Source organism: Panthera onca, chromosome C2 (assembly GCF_046562875.1).
Source record: "Panthera onca isolate mPanOnc1 chromosome C2, mPanOnc1 haplotype 2, whole genome shotgun sequence".
Lineage (NCBI taxonomy): Eukaryota > Metazoa > Chordata > Mammalia > Carnivora > Felidae > Panthera > Panthera onca.
This window is the reverse complement of record NC_138347.1, coordinates 69,230,138-69,244,734: the sequence shown is the minus strand read 5'-3', so window position 1 is coordinate 69,244,734 and position 14,597 is coordinate 69,230,138. Positions and strand designations below refer to the sequence as shown.

The following is a 14,597-nucleotide window of genomic DNA, read 5'->3' as shown; positions in this document are numbered from 1 at the left end:
CCAGGTGCTCTGACTTCAGCTCAGGTCACGATCTCATGGTTTGTGGGTTCCTGCCCCACGTCAGGCTCTGTGCTGACAACTCAAAGCCTGGAGCCTACTTCAGATTCTGTGTCTCCCCCTCTCTCTCTGCCCATCCCCCGTCATGCTCTCTCTCTCTCTCTCTAAAAAATAAACATTAAAAAGAGAGAGAGAGAGAGAGAGAGAGAATACTCTTAGGCTGCTTTAGCAGACAAAACTAAATACATGGGTTCTGTCCTTTTGTTAAAAAAAAAAGATCTTGTAATTTTAAAGCAATTTTTAAAAAGTGATTATGAGGTTGGACTCTAAAGTGGCTGATGAAGGGAGAAAGCAGTGTCTTACTACTGCCTGAAGGAAAGTACAGAATGTATGGCTGAGATGGGGGGCATTATTTTAGGATTCAGGGAAGGCTGGATCAAAGTGAGCACTGTGTATGCATGAGCATTGCTCCCTTGAGAGGCGAGCCCTAAGGCACTCTGACATTGTGAAGCAGCAGAAGCAGAAGATCAAAGGATGGAAAAATTAATGCAAGTCCTTTATTTTGAAGGCAGGTTTGCCTTGGCTAAAATCAGGATGAAGGTAGAGGCTCGGGTGCTGGGGAGAGGGCTGTGTAAGAAGCCCTTTCTGTGGAGTTACCCATTTTATGCTCAAGGCAGGGAAATTTGCAAGGAGAAAAAGAGGACAAATTTTCATTGGAAAAGCTAGAGCAGATGGGACTGTGGAAATCATCCAGTACTCTTTTCCCGGCACTGATGAGGAAAGGGGGCCCCTGAAGGAGAGCTGCAGCGACACACCTGGTTGGTGCAGAGTCAGGCTGGAACTTGGTGCTCTTCTCTGGAGTCCCTTCAAGTCTGAGCTGATGGGCTGCTCACAGATGATTCGGGCACCTTTAGCAAGATGCAAATGTTTCTTGACAGACTTCTCAGAAGGGCAAGTAACCTTTAGTTTCCTCTATACATTTTTTTCAGAGATGCCTGTGGAAAATCTCTTTTCTGAATTCCACACTCTTAATGAAGACATTCGTTCTGCTTTTGATAAAATAAACTTTGAACAATGAACTATGGTGCTATATTACATCAAAATGTATTTACCTAGGCTTCATTGTAATTCTTCTTTTATACTGAAAGCACATGTAATTTAGAGAGCTTTATGTTGCTTGATATATAACTTGTAATTAAATGTAGGGTTTGATCATATTTCTTTAAAAGTTGGGCATTAGGGTCTTGATTAATATTGTAACATCCCTTATACTATGGTTTCTATGAGAAAGTCAGCCTTCTTCCTAAGAAAAGAACGTAATCTATGTCAGTCTGGTTAACAATGATTTGATTAATGTATCAGACATACATTCATTCATTCATTCATTCATCATATAGTCCTTGAGTGATGAAGCAGGCAAAGTGCTTGCTCTCGGGAGGTTTTCCTTCTAGTGAGAGAGGAAGACATTAATGTCTGTCGTTGATTTTAAAGTGCAGTGAAGAAAAGTAGTACAGGGTAAGGGGATGGGAGGATTGGGACAGGGTTATTTTTCATAGGATCATCGAGTGGTCAGGGAGGGTCTCTTTGCCGAGGTGAGATGTCAGCAGAGGACAGAGTGAAGTGAGCGAGTGAGTCCTGAGATCTGGAGGAAGAACTCTATTCAAGGCAGAGAGACTGGCCACTGCTAAGGCCTTGAGGCAAGAGTGAACTTGATGTGGCCAGAGGAGCAGCAGGCAGGCCAGCCAGCTATAGAGTGGAGGGTGAGGCCCAGTGTGATAGCAGGTGAGCTTGGAGCAATAGGCAGGGCCGGGTGAGGTAGGGCCTTACAGGCCGTGGTAGAAGTTTGGATTTTAGTCTGTAGGTAACGGGTGGTCATTGGAGCATGCTGAGTAGGGGAGTGACATGTCCAACTGCTGAATGGAGAACTTACTGGGGAAGCAGTGTGGAAACAGGGAGGCAGTTAGACCGCTGCAAGGGTCTAGGGTCATGATGCTGGTGGCTTGGATGGCTGGTGGCATGGGGTTGGTGACATGTGATCAGAATGGAGGCAGAACCAGAACAAAGGTAGGCAGGTGGATGATGGAGCCTTTGGTCTGGGTGGGAAGTGCTGCAGGAGGAGCACATTTGACGGGAGAAAGTTGAGAGTTCTTGTTACATCTTGTTAGATAAACCAGTGGGGATGTGGAGTAGGCAATTGGATGTAAAATTTTGGAGATTGGCAGAGAGGTTAGAATGGGAGATGGGTTTGGCAATCTCTGGCCTCTCACCACATATAAAGCCATGGGACTGGAGTTGATCCCCCGGGGGGTGAGCAGGCCATCACTTAGAGACCAGGAAGAGAGGGGAGGATAGGAGGAAAGAGAGGAGAGTGCAACACCCCATCCAGAGAGAAGAGTGTCTCTCCAGATGGACGAGGTGACTGTGCCAGTGCAGTCGAAAGCATTAAATATATTACCAGCCTGAGAATAGTGTCCTCTAGATGATTGCCTGGGTTTTTATGTGCTTGTGGGCCTTGTCTCCCCCATTAGACTGGGAACTCACCAAAGTCAGGGATTATTTCACTGTTCTCCTGCTTGCACTTGGAGCCACTTAAAGCTATGGCTAAACCACCTACTGAGTGGACACTTACTTGTAGAAGCTGCTTAGAGAGTCATCCATCAACGGGACTGTGGGAACAGTGTTGATGAGGAAGGGGCAGAACGAGTCCTGCTCTTGGCAAAGAGGCCAGTGATATCCTTATTCTGAGTAGAAGGAGTTGGGTGGCAAAGAAGACAGATGGGAAGAGCAGGAAGGAAGCAGGACTGTCAGATTCCTGATTTGGGGAGCGATCAGCCCCTTAAATGTAGTCATATAGCTCCCTCCTGAGGAAGGGGGGCCCTGAAAAGTCAGGAACTCTTTGAATGGCTGTTGATTGATGCAGCGGTTGGATTCTTTACCTCTGTCTCTGCAAAATAGGTGCCTCTATCTATCTATCTATCTATCTATCTATCTATCTATCTATCTATCTTTCTGTGGCTTAAGAAGGATGGAGGAGCCCGTAATGACTTCCCTTGGAGGTACCTGATTCAGAACCAGCAGTTCAGGTCCTGACAAAGAGCAGAGTCCCAATGGGACCTGAGTCTGGACAGGAGTTCTGTGGTGGTGCTCGGGGGCTGTCATGGCCTCTTCTGTTGACTGGGTTCCATCGATCTGTATCTGTGGGGAGTAACTGGGCCTGAAAGTCTGGCCATCTCTGACTGGGGTAGTGTCTGGGGTAGACCAGCCTCAAAGATCCCTAAGGGCTGGGCACACTAGGAGTTAATCTGTATAAGGAGAGAGATGAGTTTCCCGGCCATCAGGAGTCTGGGATAATAACTGGATTCTGTCCTGTTTCTTGTTTCTTACATAGACATAATGAAACCAGAGGACTCATAGGATCATAGGAAAGCATAGGAATAGTTTCCGCTGGGACACCTTGAGAGCTTTGAAGAGATGGGAGGCCATCTTGATGAGACAGGACCAGAAGTTGAGAGTCCTCGACAGCATAAAGGAGACCCTGCTTGTGGAATGAGGGCAGATCCTTGGCCCTCCAGAGTTTAAGCTGGTAATAAGCCTGCAAGCCAAGGGTCCATCCCCTGGAGTTACCCTGGGAACCTAATAACTAAATTTTTCCAGGCGATCCTGATCATGGGGCTTGATAAAGCCCAAGCCTGCTGCTAAAACTACATTAAGATAAAAGCTCTTTTTATTAATTTGATACCCATTAAAACCATCACAGATTAATTAATTTTCAAAAGAAAGAAAACTATGCCACAATTCTGCAAGTAACTTATGTCCAGATGTTGACATCTTGGGACAGCCTGTCATGCTTAAAAATATTGTAAGAAATCTTTAGACAGTAAAACCTAAAAATAAAACCCCCAAAATTAAAAATAAGAATAAGGGAAAAGCATTGTAGTTCAAGAGATTTATTGGTTTATTTATTTTTGAAAAGAATATAAAGTTAACAACTTAATACCAGATTCCAAGACCTAGGTATCCCCACTTTTGTAGTGGGGAGGGAAGGTAATTATAAAATGCAAGAAAGCACCCAAGGGAGAAAACTATAAAAGTCACTGGAGGCTTAGCTGACTAGCCAGTGGTTTCTACAAGCTAGAGTTAGTGAAGCGCATGAACCCTTGATGTGAACAAGTGGTGCAGGGGGCACGGGGAAGAGATCGTGTTTGATTAATTCATGGTGCCTGAGGAAGATTTGGAACCACTGACAACTTCCATATCTACCAGCCTCCCATTAAGCCACCTGGGGTGAATTGAAATTGTAGTGGATGAGTTGAAATTGTATTCATAACATTATCCCTGACTGTGTTCTTTTCTCAGTGCCTGGGGTGAGTCTGGAGCACATATCATAGCAGTATTTCCGCCTTGTTGCCCCATTCATACAGCTGCCTGCTCAGATCTCAGCTTGCTCTGGGTTGCAGCTAGAGCGGCTCTGGGCCAGATTTCCAGGACGACATCCGCGGTGTTTTTACCTCTTCTTCTGAACTAGCCAGCTCGCGTCCCGCTGACCTCCAGCCGTGCCATATCCCTCGGGTCAGGCATCCCCCACCTTTTGTGGGGTGATATGGTTGTTATGGAGAGGCCCACCTAGTGCTCTCAGTGGAGGGTGAGGAGAGAGTGACAAGCATCCTGGGATGGTGGCAGGACTTGCAGTTTCCTTGCCCACAAATGGAATGCAGGTAGAAGCTTGTCCAAAAGTTTATACAACACAAGCCCAGGGTCTGATACTGCGGGCGAGCATCTGGATTTAGGAGGGCCTGCTTGGTCAGGTGGGAGAAGTGAGTGACATGGGAGGAGAAACCGTGGTCTGTGCATTCCAGACACGGGAACTCAAAAGGGAGGTCTTCCCGCTCAACAGATGTTTCCTCTCTTTCAAACCAAAGCCTTGGAAGGACCTCAAATGAAGGGAACTTTAGATGAAAATCAAGAAGATGAAAATCAATAAAAATAGATAAGGAAAAAGCAATAAAAATATTTTTCACTTACAATTTTTTTTTGAAGCAACTAAACATGGACAGAATGTGATGGGGTTGATGAGAGTCTAAGATAAAGACTATAGGGAGAGTGTGTTTTGCTACCTTTTCTTTAGGTTATGGTTAATAACCATGGAGGGTCTGAGATTTCACCTGTGTGCAAACTAATGAGTTAGCTACGGTGTCATGGGACCTGTGGGTTAGGCATAAATGACTTTTTGATTCACAATGGTAACAGTGGCCTGGGTACCACCATTTTCTCACACTGGATCTTTGAGCTTCAGTCCCAACAGGGTGATGCAGAGGGCTACGTGGCACCTGTGCACATGGGAGAGAGAAATCTTGAGCTCAGGGAACTCAAATCTTGTATAATGGACAGTAAGTGTACGTGTGCTTTGCTCCAAAGGCGTACACAATCTTGCTTGTTTACGACATAGGTATTCTTGAAAAGATAGTCTGGAACAAGGTCACTCCATGCTTCTACTTGGAAGATGTGCAGAACTGAGAAAGAACCATGGAGAATGGCTCCCACATGCTGCATCGATAGGAAAGGAAGCTGGTGTTACCACCTCCTTGTTACTCACCAGGCAGTGAGCAGGAGACCTCATTCTTTACCTCATCAGAGCTCAGAGGTGGTACTGTTGTCATATCAGTAAGGAGCTGGTGAGTAATGGGACTGAGACATCCAGCTGCAGGACTTATGTAGGTATTACATACTTCTTATATGCGAAGCATCGTGTTAAAAAATAGCTAGAGCTTAGTCAGATGTTTATTGGCTCACAGTTCTAAGGGCTGTCCATGCATTGTGTAATTCTCATAACTAAGATTATCAGGTGCTGCTGAGGAAACTGTGGGGGACACTGAGGCACAGTGAGTTGATGGGGCTAGGATTCAAACCTGCATGTTTAACCACTCTACTCCTCTGTTCTTTCTTCAGCCCTCAGGGTCACACAGGGAAGGTCATGGTGAAACTAGCATATGCACTGAAGATGTGGAAGGGTTTGGAAACCATGCCGCGTAGGAATAGTGGAAGGGCCAAGGGTGTTTCGTCTACAGAAGGATAAAGGATAAATGGTGACTGTCTTCAAATATTTGTAGGCATGTCTTGTAGCAGAGTAGAGTTTACTCTTCATGACCCCGGGGAGCAGAATGGGGTCCAGTTAGGAGGCATATCATCCCTCAGCCTGCAATGGAATAGGCTGCTTGTGAGTGTGGGAACTTCTCGAAGGATTTTCTGGGAGATTGCCTTTTGGGATGCCGTGGGTGGGATCTGTCAATGGCCCCTCAGTAAGCACCTCTGTTTCTATTCTCTACAGGAGCTAGGTGATGGAGGAGGAGGTTTCTAGTGAGATATTCTAGACCTTTCCTAAGAGAGCAGGCCCAGCTGAACACAGTGACCCAAACTCCCTCCCCTGCCATCCCTTTCTGTCCCCTTTCTAAGAATTCTCTACTGTCAGGCATGCCCAGAGGGAGTTCCTGCATGGATGAGGCTGTGTCCTAAATGGGGACTCCAGCCCACCGTAAGGGGCTGGAGAAGTCCATCTTAGCTGTAGGCCTGCTTTGTCTCATGAAAGGACCCACCAGGATCTTGGCTCAGTCCTGCCTCTAACTCTGATGGGTTTGGTTCCATCCCTCTCTGAGCCTGTAATCACCAGCCTCCTGGCTTGACCAGGCTCTAGCAAGTAGCCTCACACACACCAGACCCACTGTTGCCCAGTTTGGGACAGAACAGGATTCCTATACTGTATCTGTGGTTCTGTGATTCACCTTTTCTTTGTCAACAGCCCATGCTTTAAAAAGCAAGTGGGAACAAGTGGTTGGATCCAGTACTCCTCTGTAAGGACCTGGCTGTGACCCAGTGGTCACTCTCTGGTCTTGGGCAGCTCCGGTCCTGAGCGGAGCAGGTCTGGTTCAAGTGCAGGTCCAGGGAGGAACTTGGGGAGATGGTGAGGAATGAATGGTGGCAACTGCTTTAATGGCATCTGTTGCACTCAGCCAGAAATGTCTTCTTTTGGAAGCTAAAGACTCCCTCAATATGGTCTCAATTAGCCTGTGCATATCTTTAAAATAATTACATTTTCATCAAAGCGTTTTTGAGAGTGATGTTTAGCCCAGTGTAAAGGGCATGATCAGGATTTGATCCTGAAATAATGTCTCTGCTATCCCAGATGTCAGGAGTAACTAAAAATATACTCATAACTCAGAGGAATTCTTGGTTTATTGGACCCATCTCCTCTTCCTCTTAACCTCCCTCCAGAAAGTGAGAGGGTGATGAAGTGAGCCAAAATTCTTTAATTATCCAGTCTGCTGACATTATTTTATCTGCATCACTGATATTAAATTTGTACAGCATTCCATTTCAGTCACAGAGCTAGGAGCAGCCTCTGCAAACGCGGGCCTTTGTCCTTCTGCTGGTTGTGGCCAATGTTCTGCTTTCCAGTCCACCCCACCCTCCCTCAGACTTCTTAAATTCCAGAGCTTTCTGTGGCACCGGAAATTATCTGTCTGTGGAATGTCCATACTTCAGGAAAGTCCCTGAACTGTGTATCCCAATTCTGCTTCCCCCAACTCATCTTGGCCATTTGTGGTTAGGTTTTGGCATGCGCCTATCATTGGAGAAAGCTGGGTTTGGCGGGAGCATTTCATCGTGTTTCTATTATTGACATCAACGCAATTTCATCGCTTCCTATCATTGACATCCATGGAGAAGGAAGGGAAAGTGTGGCTCGTTTTTTTTTTTTTTTTTCTTCTTCTTCTTCCTTCATGTACAAATTTAATTTTCCCTGTTATATCCTTAACTTCTCTGGCCAGTCAGATGCATCTTTGGTTTCAGTTTGGTTCTCTGGGCTGTGACCTTTCCATCTGACTTCATGGTAACACACTCAGCTGGTTTACTTAGCACCTGGTTGATGCTACTCTTACTGCTACAACCAGGTCACATTTATTGAGGGCTGCTGGATGCCAAGCACTCGCTGAGGGCTCCAGTCCTCACAGCCTCTTGAGGCAAGTACTATTACCATCCTCTCCATTGTACAAGTGAGGACACAGAGATTCAAGAATTGGCTGAAGATCCTGCAGCAGGGCTAGGGTTGGAAGCCAGGCAGCTGGCTGACTTCACCGCCCCTCCCCCGCACCCCGCCCCACTAACTGCCTCCAGGCCCTCCACTGTGCACGAAACCAGTGTCCCCACTAACCCTCCAGGAAGTGTTCCTGTCTTTCTAAAACCCTGTCCTCAGCAAATGTTTAATGAGAACTGAGTGTGCGGGCCACTCTGCCATGGAGATGCAAAGATCTACGGACGTGATTCCCACCCTCCCCCCACAACCTCTCAGGCACTGTGGCCAGACAGAGCCTGAGCTCTGCTAAGCAGGGGCCATATTTTCTGTCAGCTTATCCCTGGTGCCGCCATCAGCAGAAATGCCTGGTAGCACTTACCTGGGCCCACACTGCTTGTGGTGAGCCCTCACAGACATTTCCCTGACCAGAGCCAGCATTGTGGCTGGACCAGACCTTGTGGTCCTTATTACAAGATAAGACCTTAGCAACAAGCATCAGGGAACTTGGAAAAGACAGGGGTTATTACTTATGTATGAGTCCTAGAGGGTACATGGCATGCCTGGGGCCACACAGCGAGGTCATGGGGAGAGAGTGAGAGCTGTCTTGGGGTTCTGCTTTTCTGGGGCCAAAGGTGGGGGCCTAGGGTCTCCCAGGATCACTCTTTATTGGTAAATTTAAAACCTAAGAGTGGGAATTAAAGTGTGGGAAGGGAAAGGTCAAAGGACCAGTGGTTTAAGTCAACCACAGCTCTCTAAAAAGCGAACTTGGAGGGTGGGGCGACTTGGCTCTTCATCTAGCTGGCGGTGTGCTTGTTTGAGATGGATGTCTTTGAAGTGGATGCCTCAGTAACCAAAAGCTTAACGTCAGGACCTTACATTACAGTCAGAAAAGCTGTCGGGTGCTTTTGCCAACGGTGCCTTTGTGGCATTCACTGCTGTTTCCAGGGTCGGTTAAGTATCTGACTTCTGCTCAGGTCATGATCTCTTGGTCTGTGAGTTTGAGCCCCACGTCAGGCTCTGCACTAGCAGCTCAGAGCCTGGAGCCTGCTTCAGATTTTGTGTCTCCCTCTCTCTCTGCCCCTCCCCCACTTATGCTCTGTGTCTGTCTCTCTCTCTCAAAAATAAGTAAACATTTAAAAAAGTGATGAACAAACTACCAATTAAACAAAGCTGTGGACATTTTTACAAATGAATGAGAGAATATTTTAATTACCAAAAAGGTAATTAGATTGAAGGATGGCCTGTTAAACTATATACATTGAGTGTATGCAAAACCACGCACCATCCTTGTTTTCATATTTTCACAGATTCATGGGAACTTGGTCCTGGATAGGTGCCTGTGACCCCATATTATAGATCCTGCTAGATCTAGGCCTCAGAGCAGTGGGACTTTGAGATTAGAGTAGGACTCAGCTGCATGGAAAAGACTCTCCATGCCATTCCAGAACTACCTGTACTGGCAACATTGTATAGGAGAGGGCGGAAGGCCTTTAGGTTTTGCTTGATAACAACAGTGGTCTTGAACTTCATGACTCCTTCCAGTTGGATCCTTTCCCGTCTTGCTCAACACTTGCCTCACTTCCCAAGCCTTGCCTAACTTGGTTGGATATCTAAGCGCACATCCCTCCAAACTGTGCAGGAATCCCTAGACCTGGCCCTTGCTTAAGGCCTGGCACTAGATCAAGGAGCTCAAGCTCAAACTGGAGCTGAAGAAGGAGAGAAAAATATTTAGGGGGCCATGAGCCAGCCCAGGTAGTAGGCTGACATGAATCAAGAGGACCCAGATGCAAAAGCCATAAAAATTTCATGCACTTTGACTCGGTAATTGAAATTCTTAAAATATATCTTGGGGAAATAATCTAGACTGAAGGAAAAGTTATATGCATGAAACTGTGACTTGTGAGGTCATCTGTTTTTAGTGAAATTGGAAGCAACCTAAATGGTAAATAACAGGGGCACGACTGAGTAAATTATGGTTCATCCACTTGGCAGAATATTGCAAAGTCATTAAAAATGAGACTTATAAAGAGTGTTCCATAACCAGGAAAAAGTTTGTGGCTTAGCCTGAAGAAAAGTATGAAAATGAAGGCATTGATACTATATAAATATAATTAAAAAAATTTTTTTTAAGGTTTATTCATTTCTCAGAGACAGACAGAGTGTGAGTGGGGGAGGGGCAGACAGACAGACAGAGAGAGAGAGAGAGAGAGAGAGAGAGAGAGAGAGAATCTGAAACAGGCTTCAGGCTTCAAGCTGTCAGCACAAATCCTGATGCGGGGCTTGAACTCATGGGCCATGAGATCATGACCTGAGCCGAAGTCGGACGCTTAACTGACTGAGCCACCCAGGTGCCCCTATATGAATATAATTTTGATTTGAAAGGCACATATATAGAAAAAAAAACAGGAGAAATGTACATAAAAAATAGTATTTGCGTCAGGAAAAAAGTCATCTGTAACCCTTTCCACAACTAGACTTTAGCAGATACTGTTTATGAACAATGACAAAAGAGTCTGGAAGAGGGGGACTGGAGTGAGTTCAAAGTTCATGCAGGGAGTCAGCAATCAAGACACTGTCTAGAAGAGGGGGAAGGACATATATGAGAACATGTTCAAATATAACCCAGTGTGTGAAATAACATAACCGTTTCCTGAACTGAAGGCAGGTGAAGCATGAATAGGGTGAATGTGGCCAAGGAAGACGTCTGTGAAGTCACGTCTCACGTGTAGACTAGGAAGACTGTGGAAGGATGGGAGTGGCCACACATTCATCCTGGTTCCCCTAGACAGTCCCGGCAAAAGGATTAATAGGATCCCTTTTCACTGTCAAAAGAGTCCTGGTTTGGATAATCTGTCACATGGTCACCTTAGATGTTGAAAAGGAAGGAGAAGGCCACTCTAGGTTGATGATAATTGTTCTGCTGGTCACCTCAAGCACTTAAGAGTGAATGGATTAAGATTCCCTGATGCTGAAGTGGGCCCAGCCTGATGGAGAGGTGGCCCAGGTGTAACATTTGAATACTGCCCCACTTCCTGTTTAGTTGAAGGCTAATCAGGGTGGTTATTCCCAAGCTTCCCCACCTGTAGCTGGAATTTGTATTTCCCTCTGGCCAGGAACTCCTCTCTCCTTGATTCCTTCTTCACCCATCCCACAGATCTGGTGCATGACTATTAAAATTTTCAGTGAGCAGAAGCAGTACAAGTAGATAATTTGCCAGCCGAGCCTTCCCCTGTTTGTGTACCTGGGAACATTTCTCCTCAGAGAAGTTCTTGAGTTTTAATAGAAAAGCTCATGTATGGCTAGTGCAGAAATAAGTTCAAATGGCAGAAGATGATAACTTTAAGCAGATCGGGGCTTGGCCTGGGGTGGGCTCTGTTTACCTCTTGGTGTCTACCCTCTGTTCTGTTGCCTCTGTCAAGGCAGGCTTATGGGGAAGCCCGTTGCTGTGCAGAGCACCAAGCTGACCAGCTGCGATTCAGCCTGGAAGCCAAGCCTAGGTTTGGATTGCAGGAAAAATGGGGTTGGGTTGTGGAGGAGGCCTCCTCCCCTGTGCCCACAGGAGAACTAGTGTGACCCTGAGTGCCCCAAGATGCCTGCCTGCAACAGAAGAGGCAAAGGACCTTCTTTAGGCAGCATCTCTTACAGACAGTCTCAGCCCAGAGGTGTTCCAGACCACAGAGGAGCCAGACAGATGCCCTCACTTTGTACATGAACAAACAGATAAATGCTTTGGGGATTGCCTAAGTGAAGAAATAGCTGGGCCTTTTGTGAATCTTTTGTCCTGCTGTTTGGTTGAGGAATACAAGTGGTGAGTGTGGGGACAAGCTCCCTTTGACTGTTTTTGGACTTAAGCCCGAAGTTACCTTTTAGCACATGAATACTATTTTAACTCTCCGGTTAAGACATAAGGGGAAAGAAAAACGTGGCCTCACTTGAGAGAGAGAGGTTTGCTTTGGAGGCCAGGATATATATACTTGACAGGAACCTTCTGAGGTCAGCTAAGAGAGGATCCCTGAGCAAGCAGGTGTTCATGCCAAATCCCAGCTTCCTGGAGTGGCCTGGTGGGAGAACCTGACCTTTCCATGGGGGAGAAAGTACCATTATGAAGACTTAAACTGAAACCGGTGTAAACAAGACGGTGCTGATCTTTCTCTCGTTTCATTTTATCTATGCCACAGGGAGCAGATCCCATTAAAAGGAAAGTCCGATTTTTCACTTGGGCCCAGAAACCAAGAGGGACAAGCCATTAGAGAGGTAGCACCCAGCCCTGACCGATAGCTGTGAGGCAGAGCAAAGTTGATGGCAAGGGTTCTTGAGTATCTCATGTCTTGAATCTCCCCACATCAGGTCCTGGGCTCTGGGAAGTCCTAGGGACTGCTTTCTCCAAGAAAAGTGACACGGCACACCGGGTAATGCTGAAACACCAGACTAAGAGCAAAAACTGATTCTCTGCATTACACGTTAATGGTAAGAGCTCCAGATGACAGCAGTTTGTTAAATGTTCTATAACTATGAGAAATGGAGGTTAGTAATTGGAAGTGCACTCGTAACTGAGTGGCTATATTTGGTATGGATAAGCACGCAGGAAGCTCTGTTTTGGGCCTAATCAGCCATGGCTGGAGAGGCCTAGCTGGTTGGTGGCTGCGCCCACTGGATAGAAGCTTACCTGAGGTGCTTAGAAGAAAATGCTCTAACAACTAGAATGGGTGTTTGCAGGGAGGCAGAGAGCATACTTCTCTTCAGAGTCCTGTGCCAATCTTGTTCCTGTGGGGCAGAGAACATTTAACACCCAGCAGATGTTGGGGCCATGTTCCCCTCTAGGCTGATGCTGAGAAACTGCTGCTTTTGTGTTGGCGGAGTGTCCCACACAGGGTGTAGATTGTTGGGTCCAGGAGTGGAAAGCCATGAAGGGTTTTAGGGCCTGTGAACAGGCCATTGCCTCACTAGCTATTTTGTTTCCAACCCCACTTTCCTAGTCCCTGTGGTTCTATTGTCTTTTGCTAATCTGGCCTCTTCAATAGGATTCCAGACCCTATGTCCTCAAGGTCCCCCAGCTAATACTTGGTGGTGGCCTGTTGATCTTCCTGTTGCCTTGCACTTCCTTCCCTGGTAGCTGATGTGGGGAAGGGCTTTCCCCCTGCATGTGAGTGTCCCTGTTTCTGAGAGAGGGTTGGCAGAGAGAGATGCTCTCTCCTCCCCACTGAGAGACAGTTGAGCTGACACCTCTGAGCAGAGGTTCCTCTCTCCGGAAGGTCAGTTACAGTTTGCTATGTTCCTGCTGACCCACTGCCAGTGCAAACCTGAGATTGGGGTTCAGAGAGGCCCAGGCCTGGCAAACACCAGTGCCAGACCCGAGGATGCCCCATCCACCTGTGTTGCTCAGACTACAGATTGAACTCTTCACCCAGAACTCTCCACCTCGATGGGGAAGGAAAGGCAGGGCAGGGGTGGGGAGGACAGCCAGGGTATGAGGGAGGGAGATCATGGGAGCAAATGGAGGCCACTGGCAGTGAGTCAGAAGGAAGGCGTGTGTTCTCACTCTTGTTTATGTCAACCATATTGGGAGGTTTATGTCACCATATTGGGAGGATGTAGTGTCTAACATGCTGTGTTGAACCTCTCATCTTATTTATGCTTATGGTGGTCATTACAGGTGCTCAGAAACACACAGCGGTGTGTATGTGGACAGGCTATGTGCATTTTAACCCTTAAGTGGGGGTTCTTCTCTGTTGGGAGCACAAACTTGATGAACCTGGCTTGGTTGGCCCAGATGATCAACATGTGGCCCTGATAACATAAATGTTCTAAGTAGTCAAGAGGGAGTTGATTGTGTCAGTGTGTCTTTGTCCAGCCATGGAACAGGCTTTATAAGACAAACATCCGGGGCCTAAGAAGTTGGGATCTGGAAGAAGATTCTTATAGATGTGAACCACAGGAATGAATGAACTTCTGGAATTTCCTTGCTGAGAAGGGTGTGCATGCTTGTGGCTGTGGCTTTTGGCTACTGTATATACGTTCTGCTTCCTGGTGCACAAGACTTACCTAATTAATAGCAGACTAGCTCATCACTTCAGAACCAGAAGTGACTAGCTACTGTCACACAAGTTCCCTTAACACGCTCATCCAGGTCCCTGAGGAATAGTTAAGGGTAGCTTGTCTGAGCTGCTGTCCGCAGACCAAAGTATGTGAGGGCCCCACAGGTGCTTGGCTCACAAGAGGCAGACAAGGTGTGAACATCATATTATAAATTATGTTCATCTGTATATACAGATAATACACATCCAGGAGAAATGTTAGAGGTCTTCTAACCCCAGAGAGGTTAGGACACTTTTCCAGGAGCCACTGTTAGAAGGTCCTGTCCCTGAAATTTGGTGGCTCTAGCCTTATGCCAGCCCTTCTCTCCGGATTTTGGTTTTCTTAACTATAAACTGAGAAGGTGACCAAATGTCCCCCTGTGTCTGGGACTGTGTGCAATCTAGTGGCAGAACCAGGACAAGACACGAGGACCTTGGACTCCAGCTACCTCCCAGGTCCT

At 46.7% G+C, this 14,597-nt stretch overlaps 1 protein-coding gene across 2 annotated transcripts in view; it reads left to right on the top strand.

Moving 5' to 3' along the window:
- The window catches only part of MYLK (myosin light chain kinase), a 279,456-nt gene that overhangs the window by 69,445 nt on the left and 195,414 nt on the right, over window positions 1-14,597 (top strand). The window contains exon 1 of one of the 2 annotated variants that reach the window (XM_060639758.3): window positions 12,431-12,529. The exons of the other annotated variant lie outside the window; for it this stretch is intronic. Within the exon in view, the coding sequence (XP_060495741.2) occupies window positions 12,527-12,529 (3 nt within the window). The 5' untranslated portion in view covers window positions 12,431-12,526. Of the gene's footprint in view, window positions 1-12,430; window positions 12,530-14,597 lie in introns of those variants that run through there. 2 annotated transcript variants of the gene reach the window in all.